A 21,426-nucleotide genomic window follows, 5' to 3' on the forward strand; every position below is an offset into this window, starting at 1 on the left:
TGCCTTGCACGTGGTGTGGGTTACTTGGTGCTCGTAAACCTCAGGGCTCTGATCTCCACTGAGGACTGGGTGTACCCACCATACAGATGCTGCCCACAAAGCAGGACAGAAAGAGTTCCCCTTCGTCCTCGAAATGGGAAAGCAAACAAACAAACCCAAGGAAACCACAGGCCAGCTTCCCATTCTTGTGTGTTGCAAACAACTTGAAAGCTTACAAAGAACTTTCCAGTTCCTCTCTCCCTGTTCCAAAATCAAAGACTTTTCAGCAAAGGCAGAAGCACGCCTGCCTGCTGGAGAGTTAAGAGGGAAGAAGCGGTGACCAAGCAACTCTGTCATCATCATGGGCTCTCACGCTCTATTATCATTTTACTTGAAGACTGTATCACTTTCCTGTTTTCCTAAAAGATCAAGACTGCTCAATTCATTTGTGATTTGAACATGGAGAAGGCTCAGTCCTAGCCTCCTTTACCCGGATAAGGAAAACCAGCAAAGAGTCATTCAAAGGGAAAGGCAAAGAAGCAAAGAAGGGAGAAGGAGGGAGAAAAAGATACATATTTAGATTATGCCACCTGAAGAATATTCTTCTATTGCACTGCCACTTGCTGGTCCTTTGTGCGATTTTGGTCCGGGTCAGTCAGCGATCTTGCAAACGAAATTTGGGCATGGCTCTGGAATTAACAAGGGCCTGCGACCCTTGCCAGCAGACACCCTGATCTGAAGGGCAGCAAGAACTGAACGTTACAGACTTGGGCTGTTTCATGTCAGTTCACTGTAGTGCAAATGAAAGATCTGGGAAGTTGCGATTCGCTAGTAGATACTTAGCCATAACAGTCTTACCAAGCCTCCATCTTTAGACCAGGATTGGGTTAGATCAGCTCGAAGAACCTTAACTCATGTCTATTGGAAAAAGCAGCTCAGGGATCAGGTCTGCTCTATAGTGACATCCTCCAAGAGTCTTGTAGAATGCCCCCTTCTTGAGGGTGACCTTACAACCAGCAGCAAGAGAAGCAAGTAGGAGAGCAGGACTGAACAATGAAATCATGGAGAGGAATAATATTTAGGAGGGGACAAGGAGCAAAAACTCTTAGTTCTGCAGGTAACCTGCCAGTCTAGAAAAGATCTCTATGCACCTAGATGCCTTGGAAGGAATTACATGTCTGATTTCTGTTTAGCCTGGTAGGTTTATTTGCAGTGTTTATATGTAAGGTTCAAACGCCACTTACTCAACCTAAATCCCAGGTCTGCATTTCTTGTTAACAGCCCGGCAACAACAAAAATAAATTTTTATAACTGAGGAACAGTCAGGACCAGACTCAAATTTATGAGATTCCTGCCAATTTAATTTGAGGTACCTTTGAAGCAGTTTGTGCCCTTGAGGTCTGAAAGGATGACTGACACCAGGAGAGAGCTCAGTGGAAGAATGTGAATGTTATCACAGCACTGGTGATGCCTTGTTTGCGTAGTTTGAACTGTTCATGGACAAGAGCAAGCAGAAAAGCTTCAGAACAACATGAGTCATTGCACACATATCTGTGCAGACTCACTCATACAGCGGGCACCACAATTAATCTTGCAAATGCTTGATTTCAGCCCAGTTCAGCCAACTCCCCAGAACACAGAAATTCCTGTGGAAAAGGCAGCATGCTGTGCTCCTAAGTAGACCGTGCTGCAGTTGAAAATATTCCTCTATTTTGTTTCCACCTCCATGCTCCCATTCAGCAAACACGGACTGTTGCCTTGGAATGCCAGAGCGCACGCGAGAGGCAACAACTGGCAATACTTAGGTACACGGTCACCTCTTGGTGCAAGCTCCAACACCTTCCCAGAGACCTTGCCAATTTAATTAAACTGTGACATTACAGATTCTTTGGACCACATTTCTGATAAAGCATTTCCTGCTTCATTGCCTGCCAACACTGAGAAATACAAGCCAACCCACTGCAGTAATTCATACGTGCTTTGTGGCGTGGCATTAAACTTCTCATTCTTGTTCTTCTTTTTCCCAGTAATGCTGCTGCGTAAGTCAAGGCAAGTGTTCAGCACTGGAATTACATAAACACAGCTCCAGCATCTGCTCTCTGAGGGAGAGGAAAACGAAACAAAAGAATAAACTATGCTTTTTTACTCCACCCCTTCAAATCCCTCAATTAATTAAAAAAAACACAGGAATCTTTCTTGCTACTGAGAACATTGCTATCTCCTCCTTTACTCAAAAAGCCCAATGAACTGAAAAAACAACTCCTGAAGTCAGAAGGACATCATTGGTGCTTCTTGCTGGGGATTGGCTGCACAGGTAAATAGGTATTGGAGCTGCGGAATGTGATCTCACTAAACTTTAAGCAACGAAATGACAGAGCTAAACAGCTTAGCAATGTCTGCTCATGTACAGCAGTTCTCATAAAGACTGACCAGCGAGAAGGTGGCTCTTCTTCCAAGACATTGTTCCAAATCTGCTTTTTCGGAACCTCTGGCCTGCCAAAACTTCCCCCATCGCTCCGTTCATGGAAACAACGTTGGAAGTGGAGCAGTCAAACCCAGAAACAACCCGAGACTGCTCCCTACAAATAATGGAATAGCAATGCGACCTCACTGAAGCCATGCAGAATTAAGCCAGAAAAAAGCCTGAAGGCAAATGGAGATTCTTGGCCAGGGAACTGAGGTACCTTCCAGTGTCCTCTTGCTGCCTTCCTTTTCTACCAGGCTGCAACTGGATGCAAGTATAAACCCAAGCAGCGTTGCCACACGAGGCCAGACAAAGATTAATTGCACCAGAGCCTCTGTCCTGTTGCCAGTGAAACCAACTGCTCTGAGCTTGGTGTTTGCATGAACAGCCCAACCCTTTTTCTGTCACAGACACGAGTCCTCGTTTGTCCACTCCAGATTAAATCAATACCACAACAGCGCTCTTCAGCGTGACACCCGATCTTCTGACAGCTGGATGAGCTGCAGCCCAGCTCGGAGCTCCCCCACTGCTGCAAGAGCTCTGAGGAGGCACAAAGCTGAAAACAGAGTCCTTTAGTGCACCTCTCCTGAGACCAGGAACCACAACTGTTATCCGTGCTTGAATTTCATTACTAAATTGTTGAAACCAAACCCAGACTTTGCTCATAAGTGGCTGAGAATCCTATGACAGGTTCACTTAGTTCTGTGGCTTCCAGCCAAATAAACCAATTCCATCTTTCTCAAGTTGAGTTAGCTGAGGGCCTGCATTTACAATTCTTTTTTTTCCTGATACAGAGAAATAAAGGTGAAGAGGGAAGGGGAGGTGGTACCAAATGGTTAAAAGAAAAAAAAGCCCCAAAATGTAAAGCGATGTTTGCTCCAGCGTGTGAGAAACAGAGCTAACGTATGGAGGTTCTGTACAGCATTGGTACCTGAGCTCCTGATGCTGCAGTGGCACAGTTCCCACCTCCAGCACAGGCTGCTGCAGCAAGCCAAAGAAACAGCAAATACTTTTGACTCAAGAATATGGCAGAGGTGTTCACTAAGCTTCCCCCTGGAGGCAGGCAGCCAGCTGCAGTCCCTCTCAATCCAAACAGAATAGCTTTTACATTGTAATATTCGAAGGTCTATCATCATGTAAATTTAAAGTGTGCCACTTATGCCATGAAACCTGTGGTTTCGGTCACACAGCAGGCATGAAGCAGCTCACTCATTTCCCCTGAGCCTGAAACGCTGCTCTGTACCACAGGAGACGAGGGAGCGCCAGGCAGGCTGAGCAGAACGAGGACCTGCCAGCAATCCACACCCTCACCCTGCACTAACTTGTTAAGCTCACGCAGCAGACACCTCTCCTTCTCCGAAATACAAGCAGCTCCAATTAGGTACAAACAGGAACCAAAACTACAAAACTATAGCAATGCTGGGAGAGCTGAACTCCACATCTAAAGTTCAGATCCACGTTTATTTCTGGTACCGACGCAGTGTCTCTTTCTGTCTTCCTGCCAGCCGATATCGGAAAGCTGCTCCCATCTGCTGGGCTAGCTTACGATTCCCTGTCTTTAGAAACACTTCTTCAGCACGGTAGAGTGCCATTACACAGAAGAGCAAAAATAAGTGCACCCAGTACCTGCCCAAGCTACTGAAGTGACTCCTGCTGTGACTATGTCCACAAGACCCATTTCAAAGGCTGGGTGTCTCCTGCTCCGCGCTTCCTGTGCCTTTGATATTGCTTTTCTAAGAGGAGTAAGCTGAAGTTACCTTGTGTCCAAGGACCACTTGGATACAAGTTTGGATACACCTCCTATCAGAGAACTGAAGTGAGATGACCCATGGAGGTCAGGATTGTAGTTTCACCACTGCTTAAGCACGCTCCAACAGCAGCAAAGAACTTGGGATTTGTGTCCCATACGACCATGGCTGTTTTAGTTATGAAGAGCAGAAAAGCACCTGGCATGACAGAAAGGCTAGTTCCTGACAGAAATCAGCAGAGGAGGCCTTAGGACATCATGAATGACATGGCCATTCACACATCTCAGTTCCTCCGTTTAATTCACTCTCACATGCTCAACTAAGACTGCAAAAGAAATGGGTGGTCAATTTAGCGTCCTATAGACAGTTACACTCGTAGAGAGGACATCTGTCACCTAAGAGCAGCACAGACAGCATCAACCAGATGGATACGAGCTTTTAACGCATTAAGCATGTTCTGCATTGATCTAGGGATCTGGGGGCAAAAAGCTCCAGGGATCTCCTTGCCTGACCTCAAGGCACTGGTCCCACCTCCACCTCTAACCAAGCAGAGCCCTTACAAGCACCACCCTCACGCTCGCACTCCTCCCTCTCCTGTGACTCCACCAGCCGTGTGCTGAATTTCTCACACTTTGCCTGCAGATTTCCCATATGGGCTTGGAGGTGTGATTTAAAAGCACAGCTAAGAAGCATGTGAACTTTTATAGAGTTTAAAGAGAGCTTAAACAACGAGGCCTTTGTTTAAACTTGCACCATCAAGTAGGGTAAAAAAAAAAAAGATTCTGTGACATGTAATGTAGTTTTAGCTTCAGCCATTAGTGATGTTTAAATTAATTATAAGTAGGAAGGGAGAAGAAAGGCCAATAACCAGTATGAATTGGTATAACCAGCTCCTACTCTGAGTTCCCTCACCGCTATAAACACTTGCTTAATTATTTTCTGGAGCACGAGGCCTGTATTCTTAATTGCAGAAATCCACCAAGATTCAGAGTTCCGATTCACACCAAGTAACGGGTGGAATGTTTGTGCTTTATCCTGTGGGAAGTTGTTAACGCCCAGTCATTTCCCCCTCGTATTCTCTCTGCACCGACCCCAGAGAGAGCACTTTGTATGAAAGAGTTTTTCTTTTCGAGACAGGGAGATTACAGCAGTATGCACTGTACACTAAATCCTGAAGCATCCAAGAACTTAATAGCTGGCACCTTTGGAATTCACTAGCTCCGGTTCCAATCTATATCAGTGGTGGGTTTTTTTGCACAGATTACAAAGTTATTTTCAGAATAATTCAAGATGTCACAGTTCATACAGATGAAGCACCCAGTTCGAGTTTAATGCATCTACCTCAACTAGGCTTGGTTTAAACTTCACCAAACGTCCCAACACAAACACATATTCCCATGAAAAGGAAAGAGAGTCACATAGAGTCCTCAGTATGTAAGTAATTCACTGAGAAAGCTGTTCTCAGATCCCTTCTGGACTAGGCAAGAGACTCTAAATATCGCTCACCCCCAACAGGATAGCTGACAAATATAACTGTTCTTTTGTTCTCATGAGTAGTTATTTCCAGATTTGGGATTGGCCAGGCTTCAATCCAGAAAACAGACTTTTCATGACAATCCCCAAATAACTTCAGAAGTCAGGAAATATCCCAGTTAGGAAAGGGGTGGATTCATCCTGCCTGAAATATTTGGCAGACCAAGCAACCCACAGCTCCCAAATGTTCAAAGAATCCATCCTTCAGTTCCTGCAAGATTTCCAGCTGGTGTTAGACTGACAAGCAGTGCTTTATCAGAGCCAACCGCTATCCACGCAAGGTACAAGCGGAAACTATTGATCAACCAGCAGCTGCACCCTTCCAACTGTGATTTATATTGTCATTACAGTCCAACTACACCTCAAGCATCAAGTCCTCCCCCTCCAACACCAGCTAAAGCACAAGGAAGAAAATGCTTTCATCAAGAAGGCCCTTCGAGAGAAAGTCCCGGGGGAAGTCGTTTCCAAATGGAAGCAGCCACGCTGTGGACAGCCTGCAAGATTTATTTCTGCATTTGAATATTTAGAAAAGCAAGTGAGAAGATCTTTACTTGTGGCCTCTGACTGAGTGACAGGAAACCTTCTCACAGTCGCCTTGCTACATAGGCCATGCCATGGTCACTCCTTCAGCAGATCCACAGACAGGAAAGACCATGCTGTCCAACCGTCCTCGGAGCAAGGTGTAACCTACTAGTGCAAGCACAAGGGTGGGCACTCAAAACGCACATACTGTAATCCTAACTTTTGGGTCCTGCTGTATCCCACGGCAAGCAGTTCTACCTTGACCTCTGTTTCTGCATTTATGAAAAGAACACACAATATCCCAGCTCAGCACTGCATGGGGACTAACAGTTAAGACTGCACAGGAATTTGAAGAAACAGGATATGTGCACATGCACGTCCCAGGTATGAGCCCCTCAAGAACAGCCCTTACATATCTTTGGTGGGTGACAGCTTTGTCGTCCATGGTTTCAAGACTGGGAAAGTAATGGGATACAAACATTTCTCCATGTTTGTGCAGGCAGCCTGTTTCAGAACAGCTCCAAGGAGACAGATGCAATGAGTAACACCCCATCCCTGGAGGTGGCTGCCCCATCCCTGGAGGTGGCTGCCCCATCCCTGGAGGAGTTCAAGGCTGGTTTGGATGGGCCCTTGGGCAGTCTGAGCCAGTGGGAGGTGTCCCTGCACGTGGCAGGGGCTGGAATTGGATAGGTAAAAGGTGTAACGTAAAAGGCGGCTGCGCAAACAGCGCCTGCGTCCCAGTCTCAGCGCTGCCAACCAAACAGAACTTGCCCGGGCGAGCCGGGACAGAGAGACGGGACAGAGAGGCGGGTTAAGAACAGTTTTTGCTACATTCCCTGAAGTAATACAGGCAACTATCCAGCTTTCGTAATGCACGACTTCCATGTCCCTGGCTGGGCTTTTTGCTGGGAGGGAAATGGGATGGACCATTTCCTAGTGCTTTCCACTTGGAGAAATCCTATTAGAGTTAACAAAACAGTTTTCATCAACAGATCTCAAAGGGTCAGCTGAAAACAAGCGTATTTCCCCTGCAGATACCCACTGTTACAAGCAGGGTGGAAATGTTTCAGCTAACTAGGGGAATATTTCTTCCCAGGAACTGCTGTCATAGGCAGGTTAACACCTAGATAAGAACTGCTGGCATAAGCAGAACCTAGAGAAACATTCAGTGATATTTCTGAGAAAAGACAGTTCGAGGAAGAGCTGATGGACGCCGACACCTGACCGACAGGCTCCTGAAAGCGATACGACTTCGGCCCCTGCTTCAGCAAGCAGGATACTCCAGGACACAGAAAGCCAGCCCCCCCGCAGGCAGCAAGCATACCTGATTCTTCTCCCCTGATCCACGCACTCGCCACACCATTAGCTTATCGATCAGGAACCTGCTTCCTGAATTGGGCAAACTGAAAGGACTGTATAAAAGTTCTATGTCACAGCCACTGCAAGTTAAACCATTCCAAAACATGAATCCTGATTTATGAGAGTTCCTTTGAGCTTCCATTAGGCTTTCAAGGAATGACATCTCTCCTTCTTTAATGCAGTGCTCCATCACACTAGCTTCTACAAGCAGCATGTCACAGCATGGAAAACCTACAGAGTCATTGCAGGCAAATCCACGACCTTTTCCATTGTCTCAAGGCAGCTAACACAGTGTGGAAAAAATTAAACTGTTACACAGAACTTGCCATATTATTCTTCCAAGGAGTTGCCTAAATCATATCATAAGAATGCATTCTTAGCAGTTGCCAGTTAAAGATCTAAATATGTTTTAGAAGCCAGAGACAAATGCCTTTAAAACTTAGGACGCTAGTTGTCTCACATATGATATTTATTTATCCTAGATTTTTTGCGTATTCGTCTTGCACGTGATTCCTTTATTCCTTCCAGTATGATTCCTTTAAACAATAAGCATCAAATCCTAAAGAACTCTCAAGGCACAGAAATCTGGTGTAAAGAAAGGCAAGAAATTCAAAATATGCTTTTACTGAGACAAAAAAACCCTTTATGGTTACTTTATGCTGGAGCACCTCCCATACAAGGACAGGCTAAGAGAGTTGGGGTTGTTCAGCCTGGGAAAGAGAAGGCTCCGAGGAGACCTTAGAGCGGCCTCAAGGGGCTACAAGAAAGCTGGGGAAGGACTATTCACAAAGGCTTGTAGTGACAGGACGAGGGACAATGGCTACAAACTGGAGAGGGACAGATTTAGGCTAGACCTATGGAGGAATTTCTTCCCTATGAGTGGCGAGGCCCTGGCCCAGGTTGCCCAGGGAGGCTGTGGCTGCCCCATCCCTGGAGGTGTTCAAGGCCAGGTTGGATGCCTTGGGCACCTGACCCAGTGGGAGGTGTCCCTGCCCCGGGCAGAGGGTGGAACTGGGTGATCTTTAACGTCCCTTCCAACCCAAACTATTCTATGATTCTATGACTCTATGATTTAACGAAAAGCTTAACTGGTAACCATCTAATATCTGAAAATCCTACTCACCACAAGGCGCACCTGGTTTCTTCTTTTTCTCTCAGCCTCATTTATGGACTGATCATCTCATTTTTCTTCTATCCCCAACCTCAGATGCTCCTTTTACAACCAGAAGTTAAGTACAACTCCTCCTGCCATTGAACAACCTCCTGATAGTCCCTTTCTGGTGGCAGTCATGTCAGTCCTCATGACATGTGACCAAAACCAAGTTCACACTAACATATTAATTGTGGCAGCTGTTTGTGAGCCTGTTCTTGATGTACTCAAGCCAGAAGTAAGAGATCCCCTACCGCTAGCCCTTACTTACCAGAACAGCCAACGACAGGGTGATTTTTTAACAAATCGAAACACAGGTATCATTTGGTGATTTTTGTTTTATCATTTCGATATTTGGAGCTGGCATGTTCTTAAAATAGAAAATTATGCTCTTACATAAACTGCTAGGGTCGTTGTCTGTTTGGAGCCTGATGGACTTCTGAACGTTCGGGGCTGGAAACTGATAACTGGCTATTAAAATGTAACTGCTGAAAATAGCAATTGGCTAATGTTGAGTTTCTCTAATACACATTGCTGCATACGAGCGGGTGCATAAACAGGTGTCAGCTTCATCCAATTTAGTAAAAGTCATGAAAACAACCCATTCGGAGTAGCATTAAGAGGCTCATCCTAAGACGATAATACCTCACTGGAAAGATTTAAGTGTATTGACTGTATTAAATTTGACTGTTAAGATTACCAGCTGTTCCTGATGTTGGCATGGTTATGTTTTGTAGGCCTAAAACTACCCAACCTATTAAAAAAGGGGGCTCTTCAAGAATCAGAACAAAAATAAACCCAACTAAAAATCTCAAGACACAACCAGCATTTGAAAATAGACACGTGGATCTTCTTTTCACATTCTGGAACATGTGGAGTTCACAGAGCTAAAGTACCACCACCCACCCCATCAAAAGAAGCCTGTGAATTAAATATAGAAAACACGGAAGGTTTTTGTACTTGCTTCCTGCCATGTTGGGCCTCAAGCTGCTCGACTACCCCGCTTCAGAAACTCTTAACTGCACGGGAAAGGTAAGTGGACTGCATTCACACCGCGACTAAGAAAGGCAGAGGAAGGCAATCACGCGCAGTTCTGGGGAGAAACCTTGGTTAAAAAAAAGGGCCAAAACAGAAGCACAGGTTTAAGTAAATGCTTTAACTTATCCTAATTTAACAAAGCATACGATGCCTTGCAAGAGTATAAAGCGTTCAGAGAGTCATACATCCTATGAAGCATGTTTTCCCTTTTCTTATAAAATATAACTGATTTCATTCCTTTCATCCTTTCTTAGTGATTGCCTTAGAACCCCTCAAAAAGCGATCAGGTGGTTTGGAGCACATGGTAGGGCTTTCTGGGCACACTTTGTCCATGGCTTGCACGGCACACAGGATGAATGAAGAGTCAAGTCATGAGCGTCTAAAGAGACGCCACCACCTTCAAGTGAAAAAGCCTACAAGAGAAAAGGACCCTAGCATCTCAACTCCTGCTTCAGCACCAAACACTTCTGAGGAGATCTAATCCAGATACCAATGCCAACCTTTTCCATTGATAATAGCATTCATCGTGTGTTTAACAGTGCAGGTCTCTGAACCCTCAGACGTGAACAACCACCAAGGAACTCTGCATTTCAATACTGGAAACTTCTCCCTTGATAAGCAGATCGGGCATATTAGAAAGAGTGACTGAATTTGCCTGAAAATTCAAGATGCGATGGAAATGGGGACTACTAGCTGATTCAGAGTTTGAGTTCTACTTCTTGTGAGTTATGAGAGTGAGAAGGGTTAGGCTGTAAGAGATTTATAAAGTGAAAGAGGGAGATTTAATTTATCAAGCTCAGGAAGATAGCATTGAAGTAAACAAGGCACAAGAAGATGCCAGCCTAGAGGAAAGTGTCAGTTCAGGGAATGGAAAATAAAGGTTGTTCAGATATTATTAAGAAATAAGACACTGCTCAGACAAAGCCTGTTTGCAGAGCACAAGAGAAAGGGCAGGATTAAATGTTGTGTCCGAATAATGGCTTGAATAAAGAAGGGCAATATTGAGTCATTAGTCTTCAGGGTAATATTACATTTCAAAATCCAAGTTACTGAGAGCATCAGTAGCAATACATGTAATACAATAGGGTTGTTAAAAATACAGGACCTCACTGCAACAATAGTGGAATTAACGGTGAAGTCTTCGGCCAAGCCTAAGGCTCCGATGGAGTCAGGCCATCTACACACTAGAAAGATGCTTCCAGTAGCTGAAGGGGGCCTGCAAGAAAGCTGGGAAGGGACTTTGTAAAAAGGCTTGCAGTGACAGGACAAGACAGAACGGCTTTAAATTGGAGAGGGGAAGATTTAAACTAGATGTTAAGAGGAAATTCTTTATGATGATCGTGGGGAGGCCCTGGCACAGGTTGCCCAGAGAAGCTGTGGCTGCCCCCTCCCTGGAGGTGTTCAAGGCCAGGCTAGATGGGGCTTTGAGGTCCCTTCCAACCCAAACTGTTCTGTGGTTCTATGCTGTCATCTTTAAACATGTATGGAAATCTGGTCAAATAAATCAAAGGAAAAGTTCAGGGCAAAAAAGGCTCAAGATGATTTATTTTGGATGTGCTGGATACAATAACATCAACCACAACGGCATCATCAGAGGTGGAAACTCCACTCAGATGCTCAGAACAAGAAGTTGCAGTTTTGTGCCCTAGAAAAGATGCTAAAGCATTTCTCTGTCTCTGAGGGCTCCTATGCATGTGTACTTGCTTTCGTGTACGGGATACAGGGGATGAAGGATTCCCCTTCGTGGAAGTTCTCATCTAAATGACCCCTTCTGTACTTCAGCTGCCAGGATAAATCCGTTCAATCTTCCTTCTTGCAGAACTACCCAAGTCACAGCTGCCTTTTCTTTTTCAAAGACCTAAAAAAAGGTACAGGTGGCAAGAAAGAAAAGAGGCAAAGAACAGAAGGTGGTGATGCTGTCTTTTACGATTTAAGGCATGTTAACAGAAGGACTGTTTGACCGATTATGATTATACTCTGATTCTTGTGCTCCTTGTTCTTTGCCCATCTCCGCTAGGAAAGCAAAACCTGTCAGGAAACTGGTGAGTCAGCAGGCTGCTGCTGTTTGTCTTAGCTATGAGGCATTGATTTTTTTCCCAAGGCTTTGATAGAGGGTCACAGGTATCCTAACTAAAATCTTTACTGAGAGCATAGGATCAAGGCAGCAAGAGCTGTTCGTTTAAACAAAAGAAGTCGATTCAGTTTTACAGTATTTCTTTGGACATTTAAATTTTCTGAGAGACTCAAGAGGAAAAAAAAAAATAAAAAAATTTGTTCTCCTTTAAGTTATTTAAGATAAAAAAAGGAAAGAACGATACATGTTTTTTATAAAATGTTTCAAAAGTTGCTATTTCCCTGTAATCAAGTATCTTATCCATGTGCATGTCTAATTAACACAAGAACTAAGGCTAAAATGTAGACTAAGTCAAATACATGGAAGGAATTTTAAGGCACTTTAACTTCTTTAGCACTTGTCCAGAAGCCAGGCCCCTTTCAACACATCTGAAATCAGACAATGAAAAGTCACCAGGCATTCTGAAACTCTAAGCAATGCTTGTTTGGCCAGAAAACCTTCACTTGCCTACTTCAAGATTAACATTAACCACAAAGGAACTCTGGTATATTTTAAAAAGCAAAAAAATGCAAAGATGGCTCAGGAAGCTCAAAGGTCTCCCCCCTCATATAGAAGAGCTCCATAAAAGAATGATAATATTTCAGCCTGTGGTGAAGTATATAATCAAAGAATCTCAGCTTAATAGGCTGGAGATTAGTTACGAAGCAAAACACAGAGTCAGACCATAAAAAATTAATTGCAAATCACTGTTTTCTTGTTTAAATTGGCAGGAAATTGTGAAATATTTCCTCTATAAAAACATAGGTGAGCTATTACGTAGAATTTACCACTAGCAGGGTGGAAGCAAGGGAAGTACTGATCAAAATGGTAATAACGTGCTTAAGGAACCAGTTGCTTCTAAAAGTGATTAAGTTACTGGGCAGGAAAGCTCTGTGCATTTACATCTAAGTTTGAGATTTACGGCCACAGCCAGCTTTCAGACAGACCAGTTAAGAGTTGTTTTAGGTTGTGAATGAATGTAACACCAGCTGCTATTTACTGCATGATTTGTAAGAGGCTTTGAGGTATCCAAGTGAAAGCTGTATAACTTGTACTGCTAAGAACTTCGCATTACAATTAGATGCGGACAACAGGAATTTCTTAATCATTTGGAACAGAGATGCCCCAGAATATTTCATATCCTTAGCTCAACTCAGCAGTGTGCAGGGATGAAGCAGCATTCTGTACGGTATATCGTACTTCTGAGGCTAAGCACAGCAATGAGAATGGGTGTGTGCCATCCAACACAAGCAGAAACTACTAAACCCTGTTAAGTACATGATGTACTTTTCGTTTGGCGACCTCTCTCTGCATGGGCCTTTCCTGAAAACACTTTTTCCAGTCGTGAGATACCTCAGGCTCCAGTAGCCATGCTCTGGGAAACAGCTCCTCCTTTTGCAGCGACACACAAACCTAGCTGAAGCATCCTCTTCAGATCTGAAACTTGACATGGCACAGAACAGAGGCGTTCAAGGCTCTTTGTGGCAATAATCTCCCAAGGACTCTCTAGAGAGATTCTTAGACTGGATTTTCAGCAGAGTACTCTGTTACAGAAATAGAAGGGTGAACAAAAATATATCAAACAGTGACTACAGAAACTGTCTCACCTCGAGCCTATGCTATTGGCTATGTTTTCCTCATCAATTCTACTTTAATTCCTTTAGCAAACTTATAGATTTTTTTGTTTTGCTTTTAAGGTCAACGACCACTTCAGAAACAAAAGAACTTATTTTGGACTACTTCAGCTCTGTGCTCCTCCTCTGCTTCATATACTCTTTAAACAATCACTCACAGCTTTGTTTAGGAAGACATCTGCTTCTGATGTTTAGGTATCATTCCCTTCCATCCACACCAAGCATGATCCACCAAAAAACCTTCACTCGGCAGTGATCACAATTGTGATTACTAGGAATTAAGACCACACTTCATCTTTGTTTGACAAGGCACAATTTTAGTGAATAATGGAAAATTCAGCTCTGTTTATGCTTCTGTTTCCAGAAAGTATTGGAGCAGAGAGAAGTTTTGTGGAGCTGGACCATGCCACTTTGGCACAAGCCCAAGCATTAAATGACAAAATATTACTGATTTAAAGCAATTTTTGGTAAAGTTGCTGCCAAATAACTGGAAGTTTAAAATAAAGAGACACAAAGCAGTGACCTTGGTTCTCTGACTGCCTGAAGGCAACTGTCCGTGCTGCTTTGAGAGGCACAAAAGCCACAACTTGTGAAAGACAGCAGGATGTACAGTAGGGAGACCCTAAATGCGTGCGATACATTCAATAAGCCAGTTATTCCTAACTGAATTTAAAAGCAGGTGTATTCTATCTGTACAGTCACTCTTTGCTTCCAGGTCAAAGTAACCAGAATACCACAACCACAACCCCTTTGACTCATCTCTGTCCTGATTCTTCTGTGACTCTGCCTGTCGCTCTTGCGGCTAACGACTGGGTCACAAACACGTGGCAAGGAGTCCTCTCGGAATCTGAGGAGAGCCAGAAGCGTGGGCATCGCGTACGGATGCGACTCAGATAAGGCACACGCATTTCACCTATGAAACAACCTCACAAAGAAGTTTCCTTAAACACCTCCAGGTCTGCATACCCCGAGTTCCCACCTAGAAAACAGGTCCCGGGTTACACTCCTCCAGTTTCTACAACAGGCAGCCAAAAGCTTCACTGACTGCTGCGCAAACGCATTAAGTCTAACCCTGCAAATCAACAAAGGAAGAGCCCACAAGAGGAGGCTAATTGCTTCCTCCCTCCCAGAAGAAACAGACAGCCCAGAGGGAAGGCAGTATTTTAATAATCTCCAAGTTATAACATAATCTCCTCTAGCAGCGCTTTCTTACGGGGCGATAGGACCTCTTCCAGTCCACATGCTAGTATCCAGCTGAAGACTTTCACCCATCTCCTGCAGGGAAGAGGCCTCCCCGCACAAACCCAGGCACACCAGGTAAGGCTGCAGGTGTTCTGCCAGGGGCACCCAATCCACACGCTGGCACATCACGTGTCACTTGTCACCTAAAGCCCCTACAGCACTAAGGAACCCCAGTTTTCTTAAATCACATCAATTTTCTTAAGTCACCTTTCAAGATGCACCACGAAGTTCACACAGTGGCTTTGCTCAAGATTGCGTTAGTGTGGAAGAGACATATACACATGAAAATGAGTGATGGAGAACAGGCCCTCTGTTTACACATTCTTATTTGTAGAGTGGGAAAGGATGAGGGCAAAAAGGCAAAATCTGAGGTCTGGGTAAAAAGTGTTTGCAAACTTCTAAATGGAAAAACAAAATTACTATGTTATGACGCAACTTCCATTTAAAGATTAATGAAAACCAGGCAAATGCACAGTTTTGCACCATCAGGTTAGTATAAGTACGCACTCAAGCAGGGACTTCTCTAAGGGCACATCCTTCTACTTTGCCAACAAGAGAGAAAAAAATAGTAATTAAACGTGGTGTATTAGCCAAAAGCTCCGGTAAATACAGTCCCTCAAACTGAAGGCAGCTGTTTGAAGAGTCACTGTGTCAAAGGTAAAGATTTTTCAGCACTAAACTCTTTGACCCTCCAGCATCGTTTGGCTCTGAATGATAGAGCTGGCTTCATGGGTGAAGATAACTGGGTGCAAATGGTTCCACACCAAACTAGCAGGCTTTAAAACAATTCTCCGGCTAAGGACTTGAGAGAAGAATCAAACTACTGAAAATAGATTTATACCGTTACTTCCCCCTGCAGTCCTTAAGAGAAAGTAGTCTCTGTTGAACTAGTGAGTGAAAAAAATTACCCCCTGCTCCCAGCAAACGGGTATTTCGCAACCCCCAGCACACAGAGAACCACCAAGAACGATAAGCCTCGGCTTTTAAAAAGTGCTAATATGATAAAAATGAATTGGCAAAGCCTTTTCATTCTCAGACAGTTGGTCTCTTGACAACGTGTCTCTGCAGCTCCTAAGCACAAATATAATAAGAACCTCATCAAGAACAGATCCTCGCAAAGGGACAGATCTGTGGCTGGAAGCTGTGAAAGTTCACACTTCAGAAAAATCCAACTAACAAACTGCTGAGCCCTGTTAATTGTTTTTTAAAAAAAAAAAGCCCAACCCAAAACATAAGCCCTAAATAGCTTCTCAGAGAGATTCTAAACCTTGGACTGAGCTGTTTAACAGCAGGTTTTAGTAACCTGCCAGAGATTTCTTCCACAAAAGTATGTGGATTAGATTTTCTTTATTTCTAAAGCATATAAAATCTTGAGGAAGAACACTGGAACTGGAAGCATGCACACGCTTTTAAAATCACAAGGAAGTACTTTTGTCAATTCTTACTGTCCACAGACGAACTCAGAAATCCAACTCCTATGATGGACTGGAAACACGCACATGAAGACTCAGTGTCTTCAGGGGGCTCATTAAGAAAAAAATAAAAATAATCATCTACCTTGCACTTGGAGGAGAATAACAGAAGGCAGAGCGTGCTCTGAGCTGGGGGAGCAGAGAGCCAGTGATGCCCTTCCAACGCTCTACGAGTACAGGGCTTCTCCACAGCAACTGGCACAGAATGGCTTTTTAAAGGAGCTGCATGCCCTGAAGTCCTCTCCAAGTAAATCCTGTGTCTTCAAGGAAAACACCAGCTTAGATGCTCCTCATGAGACAGAAGAAACTGGTAGGACAGCAACACAGCCGACGCTGTCTGGGCTTGGGTTATTTTTGAGAAGTAGGAGATGAAGCACATGGAACTCCTTCAGTGTAATGTATCTGTTGGGTTGATCCCACAGCACATCACATCAGAGCCAAGCTTGTGCATGATGCCTCCTGCAAGAACAACTTTGGAACACCTGGCGCTGCTCCTGTGGTGGGAGCACAGCAGAAGGATGCAGCCAGAAGGGCTCTGGATCATATCTCCTCCAGAGGCTACAAGGGACCTCAAGAGAGTTGGGGTTGTTCAGCCTGGAGAAGAAAAGGCTCTGAGGAGACTTTAGAGTGACTTTCCAGTACCTCAGGGGCTACAAGAGAGCTGGGGAGGGACTGTTCACAAAGGCTTGTGGTGATAGGACTAGGGGCAATGGCTACAAACTGGAAAGGAGCAGATTTAGACTGGACATAAGGATGAATTTCTTAAGGATGAGGGTGGGGAGGCCCTGGCCCAGGCTGCCCAGGGAAGCTGTGGCTGCCCCATCCCTGGAGGGGTTCAAGGCCAGGTTGGATGCCTTGGGCAGCCTGATCCAGCGGGAGGTGTCCCTGCCCATGGCAAGGGGGTTGGAACTTCAAGGTCCCTTCCAACCCATTCTATAATTCTGTGACCTTTTCAGTGCCTCACAGGGCTTTCCTTCATTCCTTTAACGGGGAGACAGATCAGTTACCAGGGCATCACTTCATAGGTTTCTCTAATTATGGAAGTCAAATCAAAGAACTGAGCTGACAGAAGAGCCCGGCTTTTTTCTCAGAATCAACCAAGGAGATGAGATCTCGTGTAGTTTTAGGCGAGGCAAGTTGAAGGGAAGTTCCCAGGAACTGCTCAGCCCCTGCTTTCTGAAATTTCAGCACGATGACTCAAAGCACGTGCCCTAGTGTTATTGGCTTTTTTATAAGAGGCTATTCCAGCAATCATTTCTGCCTAACAGTACAAGGAATGAACAGGCCTTCATTCCCAAAATCTTGAAATCTGCCCTCAACTGAAGCCATGGAGAGGACTGCAGCTAAGTGACTTATCCGATAAACACAGGCAGCTTCAGAGCTCCTCAGAGTCCCAAGTTTTACAGGCCCCAAACAAATCAATCTCTTTCTTTTACTGGCTGTGTATAAAACATAACATTTGCTTCAAGAAGTGCTTGCCCAGAAGTCTTCTGAATACAAAACAGGGAAAGCCACTAGTGAGGGGGTGAGAGGGGGATGAAACCCTGCAGTTTGTTGTGTTACTTATTTTAAGAGTGCTGAGCCATTAGAGCTAAAACACCCATCTCTAACGGGTTACTGTATCAATGCAAAGGGGAAAAAGGAAAGAAGGGGAAAAAAATGCAGTGTTTGGTAATCTAGGGCTTCTAATCATTAAGTCTAACACAGAACAGCAGAACAATAAAAAGAGCAATTGCATTGTAAATTTAAGTACCATGCACAGGTTATGGAATGTGGTGCAATAGGGCACTGTGCAGTGATAAAACCGCATTCCTTACAAAGTTAACAGCTTTAAGCTCATGATTTGTACATGTGGGTGATACCGAATGACCTTCGTGCTTTCCAACATTCACTAGAAGGCAGATTTATTTGTAATCACAAGTCAGCTGTTTTGTTTTGGGGGATAAACACATAGTTGGAAGAACAAAGGTTTAAACTTCACATTAAGCAGTGAATGCGGAGGCCAGTACATTAGCTTTAAAAGCTGAATTTAAAGACTGTACTCCAAACTCCAGAGTGAATAATATTAGAATCTGAGTGAACCCTACTGGAATGGTTGTTTGCCACTTCTTTTTATTTTTTTCCCCTTTTGAAAGGCAGAGACAGATATTTTCATCGCTGAGTTCCATTATACAACGGTACCATCTCTAGCATACGCCTTATGAAGAAACATGCCCTGTTCCAGCATCAGAGATCCAGCGTTCACAGTAGAGATAAAAAGTTAGTGTAACGAACACAATACAAGACTACCCATTTCCTAACAAGGAAAATCAATCAAATTTTTATTTTAAACAAGCACTGCCTGTCTCCTGTTCCCAATTTTCGTAGATATGAAACAAATAATGGCTTGGAGAAGGTGCCGACTGTGCTGGACTGCAGCCCCACAGAGCAGTAAGCACCCTAGGACAGCATTGGTACAATAACCAGCAGCTGCTCGTTGCACCAAAACCACCCCCAGGATTCAGTCGACTGTACATTCCAGTTTTCGTTTAACAGAGCAAGGCAATAAACCTTAGATTATCCGAAACTTGCACATCGTAGTTCTTACACTGCTGAAAACAAAGTTCTAATTTAGTTTTAAGGCGAGTAAAGAGATCACATTAAGCAGAACTATTTCTGGAAACGCGGGGATGAGGGAACGGGGCAGGATTGTTTCTTTTTCCTGCACATCCAAAACTCCAGACTGTGAAGAAGCAGAGAGAAGCACAGAGTTCCTGATGTTCCCAAACAAAGGGTAAAGAAAACCTTATTCACGAGCATCTGAGGTGAAGCGATAGGCTTCTGGTTCTCAGCTTCCCACGAGTTGCAGCAAGGAATTTAATTGCTCCTTCACAACCTGAAGTGCCCTGCTCTCAGGTCCCTCTACAAAAAAACAAGCGCGAAGGAGGATGGGACAGTTAAACACTGAACACACGGCAGATTTTAGTCCAGCATTCCGAAGGGAAGCACGCAGGGTTCTGAAACGGTTCACACAGGTCTTTACATAAGGTTAACAGCTTGCTAGCCAAGAGACAAGGTTCACAAAACGTGTCATTTATTTTCCTTTTTAAAATCAGATTTGAAGTTTTTGCCTTTTTTCTTCGCAACGCTTCACTAAAGTCTCAACAGCAACCAGATGGGCTGAGGATATTTTAGTTAGAGGTGTTTTCAAATGCCTTATTAATAAAATAAGGGAGCCCAGGAAAGCCCTAAAATAAGGGATCCTGCTCAGCCCTTCCGATAGGAGCTTGGGTTTGCTGCTCCCGGGCTTGGCAGCACGACAGCAACCTGAGCAGCGTCTGGGTGACTGGAACAGGCTGAAAGCAGCAGCAATCGTGACAGAGACAATAAACCCTGAAATCACACACAGCTCCAAATGAAAGAAAAATGATTAAAAATCGCCTTGAAAAAACAGAGGGGGAAAAAACCCCAGTTATGAGGCTAAAACATACTTTCTTGAAGGCCACTTCTCACTAAAGGGATTATGTACGGTATTAGCAATAGGCATATAAATCAAGCATATGGCATAAGCAAATATTAGCACAAGATCTTGGACACCTTTAAGAATGAAACTTCAAGGCAAACAGACCACAAAGTGTTGTAATGAAAGCACTGATATGTCAAGGAAGGGGCGTGCGGTGTTAAAAACAGCGATCATATAAAAAACCCCATCTACCGAAAGGGAAGACACCAAAGTACATTCAGCTAAAAGGAGATGATCTGTGGAGATCTCAATATAAGCCACTGTCTTTACAAGAATACTTGGACTGAGAATTCCCTGGAAGGTTATCATTTATAAAGAGACCAGGAGAGAGAGATAACGGGCTAAGAGGACAGAAACCCGGCAGGTGTGGGAGGGGGGTGTCCGAGGGGGCACGGGGACAGGGGGAACTCGTCCGTCTAAGGTAGCTCCTTCCCCAAAAGGCTTCACCTCGGGTCCCCCAGCAGGGCAAACAGCCAGGAATACGGGAAAGGCTGCAGAAAACAATCCCGGAGATGATGGGGCGTAAGGAGGGGTAAGCGTGAGGAGCAGGGGCTGCCTGCCTCTCCTCAGCCCAGCGCCAGGGCGAGCAGGCTGGGGCAGAGCCAGGGAGAGACCGAGGGTCGGGAGGGACGAGCCGAGCGGGGTCTGACACACAGGTTAAACTGCGGAACAGAGCGAGCGGCTCGGGGACCGGGGAGGCTGCCGGGCAGCCAGGGAGCAACGAGAGGAGCCGCTGCGAGCGGGGAGCCGGGCGGGGAGCGGGACCGAGGATACAGAGGGGCAGGATGCGGGTCCGAGGGGCAGGGGGGCAGCGGGGGGGTACCTGGGCGCCTTGGCGGCGGCGCTCTCCCGGCGCTCCAGCACTCCGGGCACGCAGTTGGTGAGCTCGGTCCAGTCGGCGTGCAGCCCGCAGCTCCAGCCCGTGGAGAAGCGCGAGAAGAGCCAGGTCTCCCTGCGGTTGGGCCGGTAGCAGGTGCATTTCTTCTGGCCGGGCCGGCAGTCGCAGGGCACCTCGAGCCGCACGTTCTGCACCAGGTGCCGGCCGAAGGTGGTGCCGCCCGTCTTCTGGATGTGCAGGAAGACGATCACGTCCTCGCCCTTCATGTCGAAGGCGAGCTCCCGCTCCAGCTCCCGCACGGGGAAGTAGTACTTCTTCACGTAGTGCGGGTCGGGCGTGGGGAACAGGTCCGGCTCCTCGGGGTAGGAGCGGCCGCTGGGCGAGCCCAGGCTCAGCCCCGGCCCCACGTACTGGTAGAGGATGAGCATGAAGCACACCGAGACGGCCACGATCAGCAGGAACTTGCCGGTCCTCTCAACCATGGTCCTTCCCGGCCGCCTCGCGCGCCACCATCTCCCGCGGCGGAGCGCGTCCCCGCCGAGCCCCGGGCAGGGGCCGCCCGCAGCCGCGGCTCCGCGGGGGCGAACCGGGGAGGGAGCGGGGAGGGGCGGCGGGAGGGGCCGGGGAGGGGCCGCCGAGCGGAGCCGCCCCCCGCTGCAGCCCGCCCCGAACCGCCCCCCGGCACAGCCCGCCCCCGCCCAGCCGCCAGCGGCCCCTGCTCCCCGGCATGCACCGCGCGGCACCGCCCCCTCCCGAACCCGAACCCGACCCGAACCCGAACCCGAACCCGACCCGAACCCGACCCGAACCCGAACCCGAACCCGAACCCGAA

At 45.8% G+C, this 21,426-nt stretch overlaps 1 protein-coding gene across 1 annotated transcript in view; it reads right to left on the reverse strand.

Moving 5' to 3' along the window:
* HS6ST1 (heparan sulfate 6-O-sulfotransferase 1) overlaps positions 1 to 21,146 on the reverse strand; it is a 191,869-nt gene extending 170,723 nt beyond the window's left edge. Inside the window, exon 1 of the mRNA XM_069864991.1 lies at positions 20,580 to 21,146. Within this exon, the coding sequence (XP_069721092.1) occupies positions 20,580 to 21,076 (497 nt within the window). The 5' untranslated portion in view covers positions 21,077 to 21,146. The remainder of the gene's footprint in view (positions 1 to 20,579) is intronic.
* Between the last annotated feature and the right edge of the window lie 280 nt (positions 21,147 to 21,426).

The sequence above is a fragment of the Phaenicophaeus curvirostris genome, chromosome 10 (assembly GCF_032191515.1).
Source record: "Phaenicophaeus curvirostris isolate KB17595 chromosome 10, BPBGC_Pcur_1.0, whole genome shotgun sequence".
Lineage (NCBI taxonomy): Eukaryota > Metazoa > Chordata > Aves > Cuculiformes > Cuculidae > Phaenicophaeus > Phaenicophaeus curvirostris.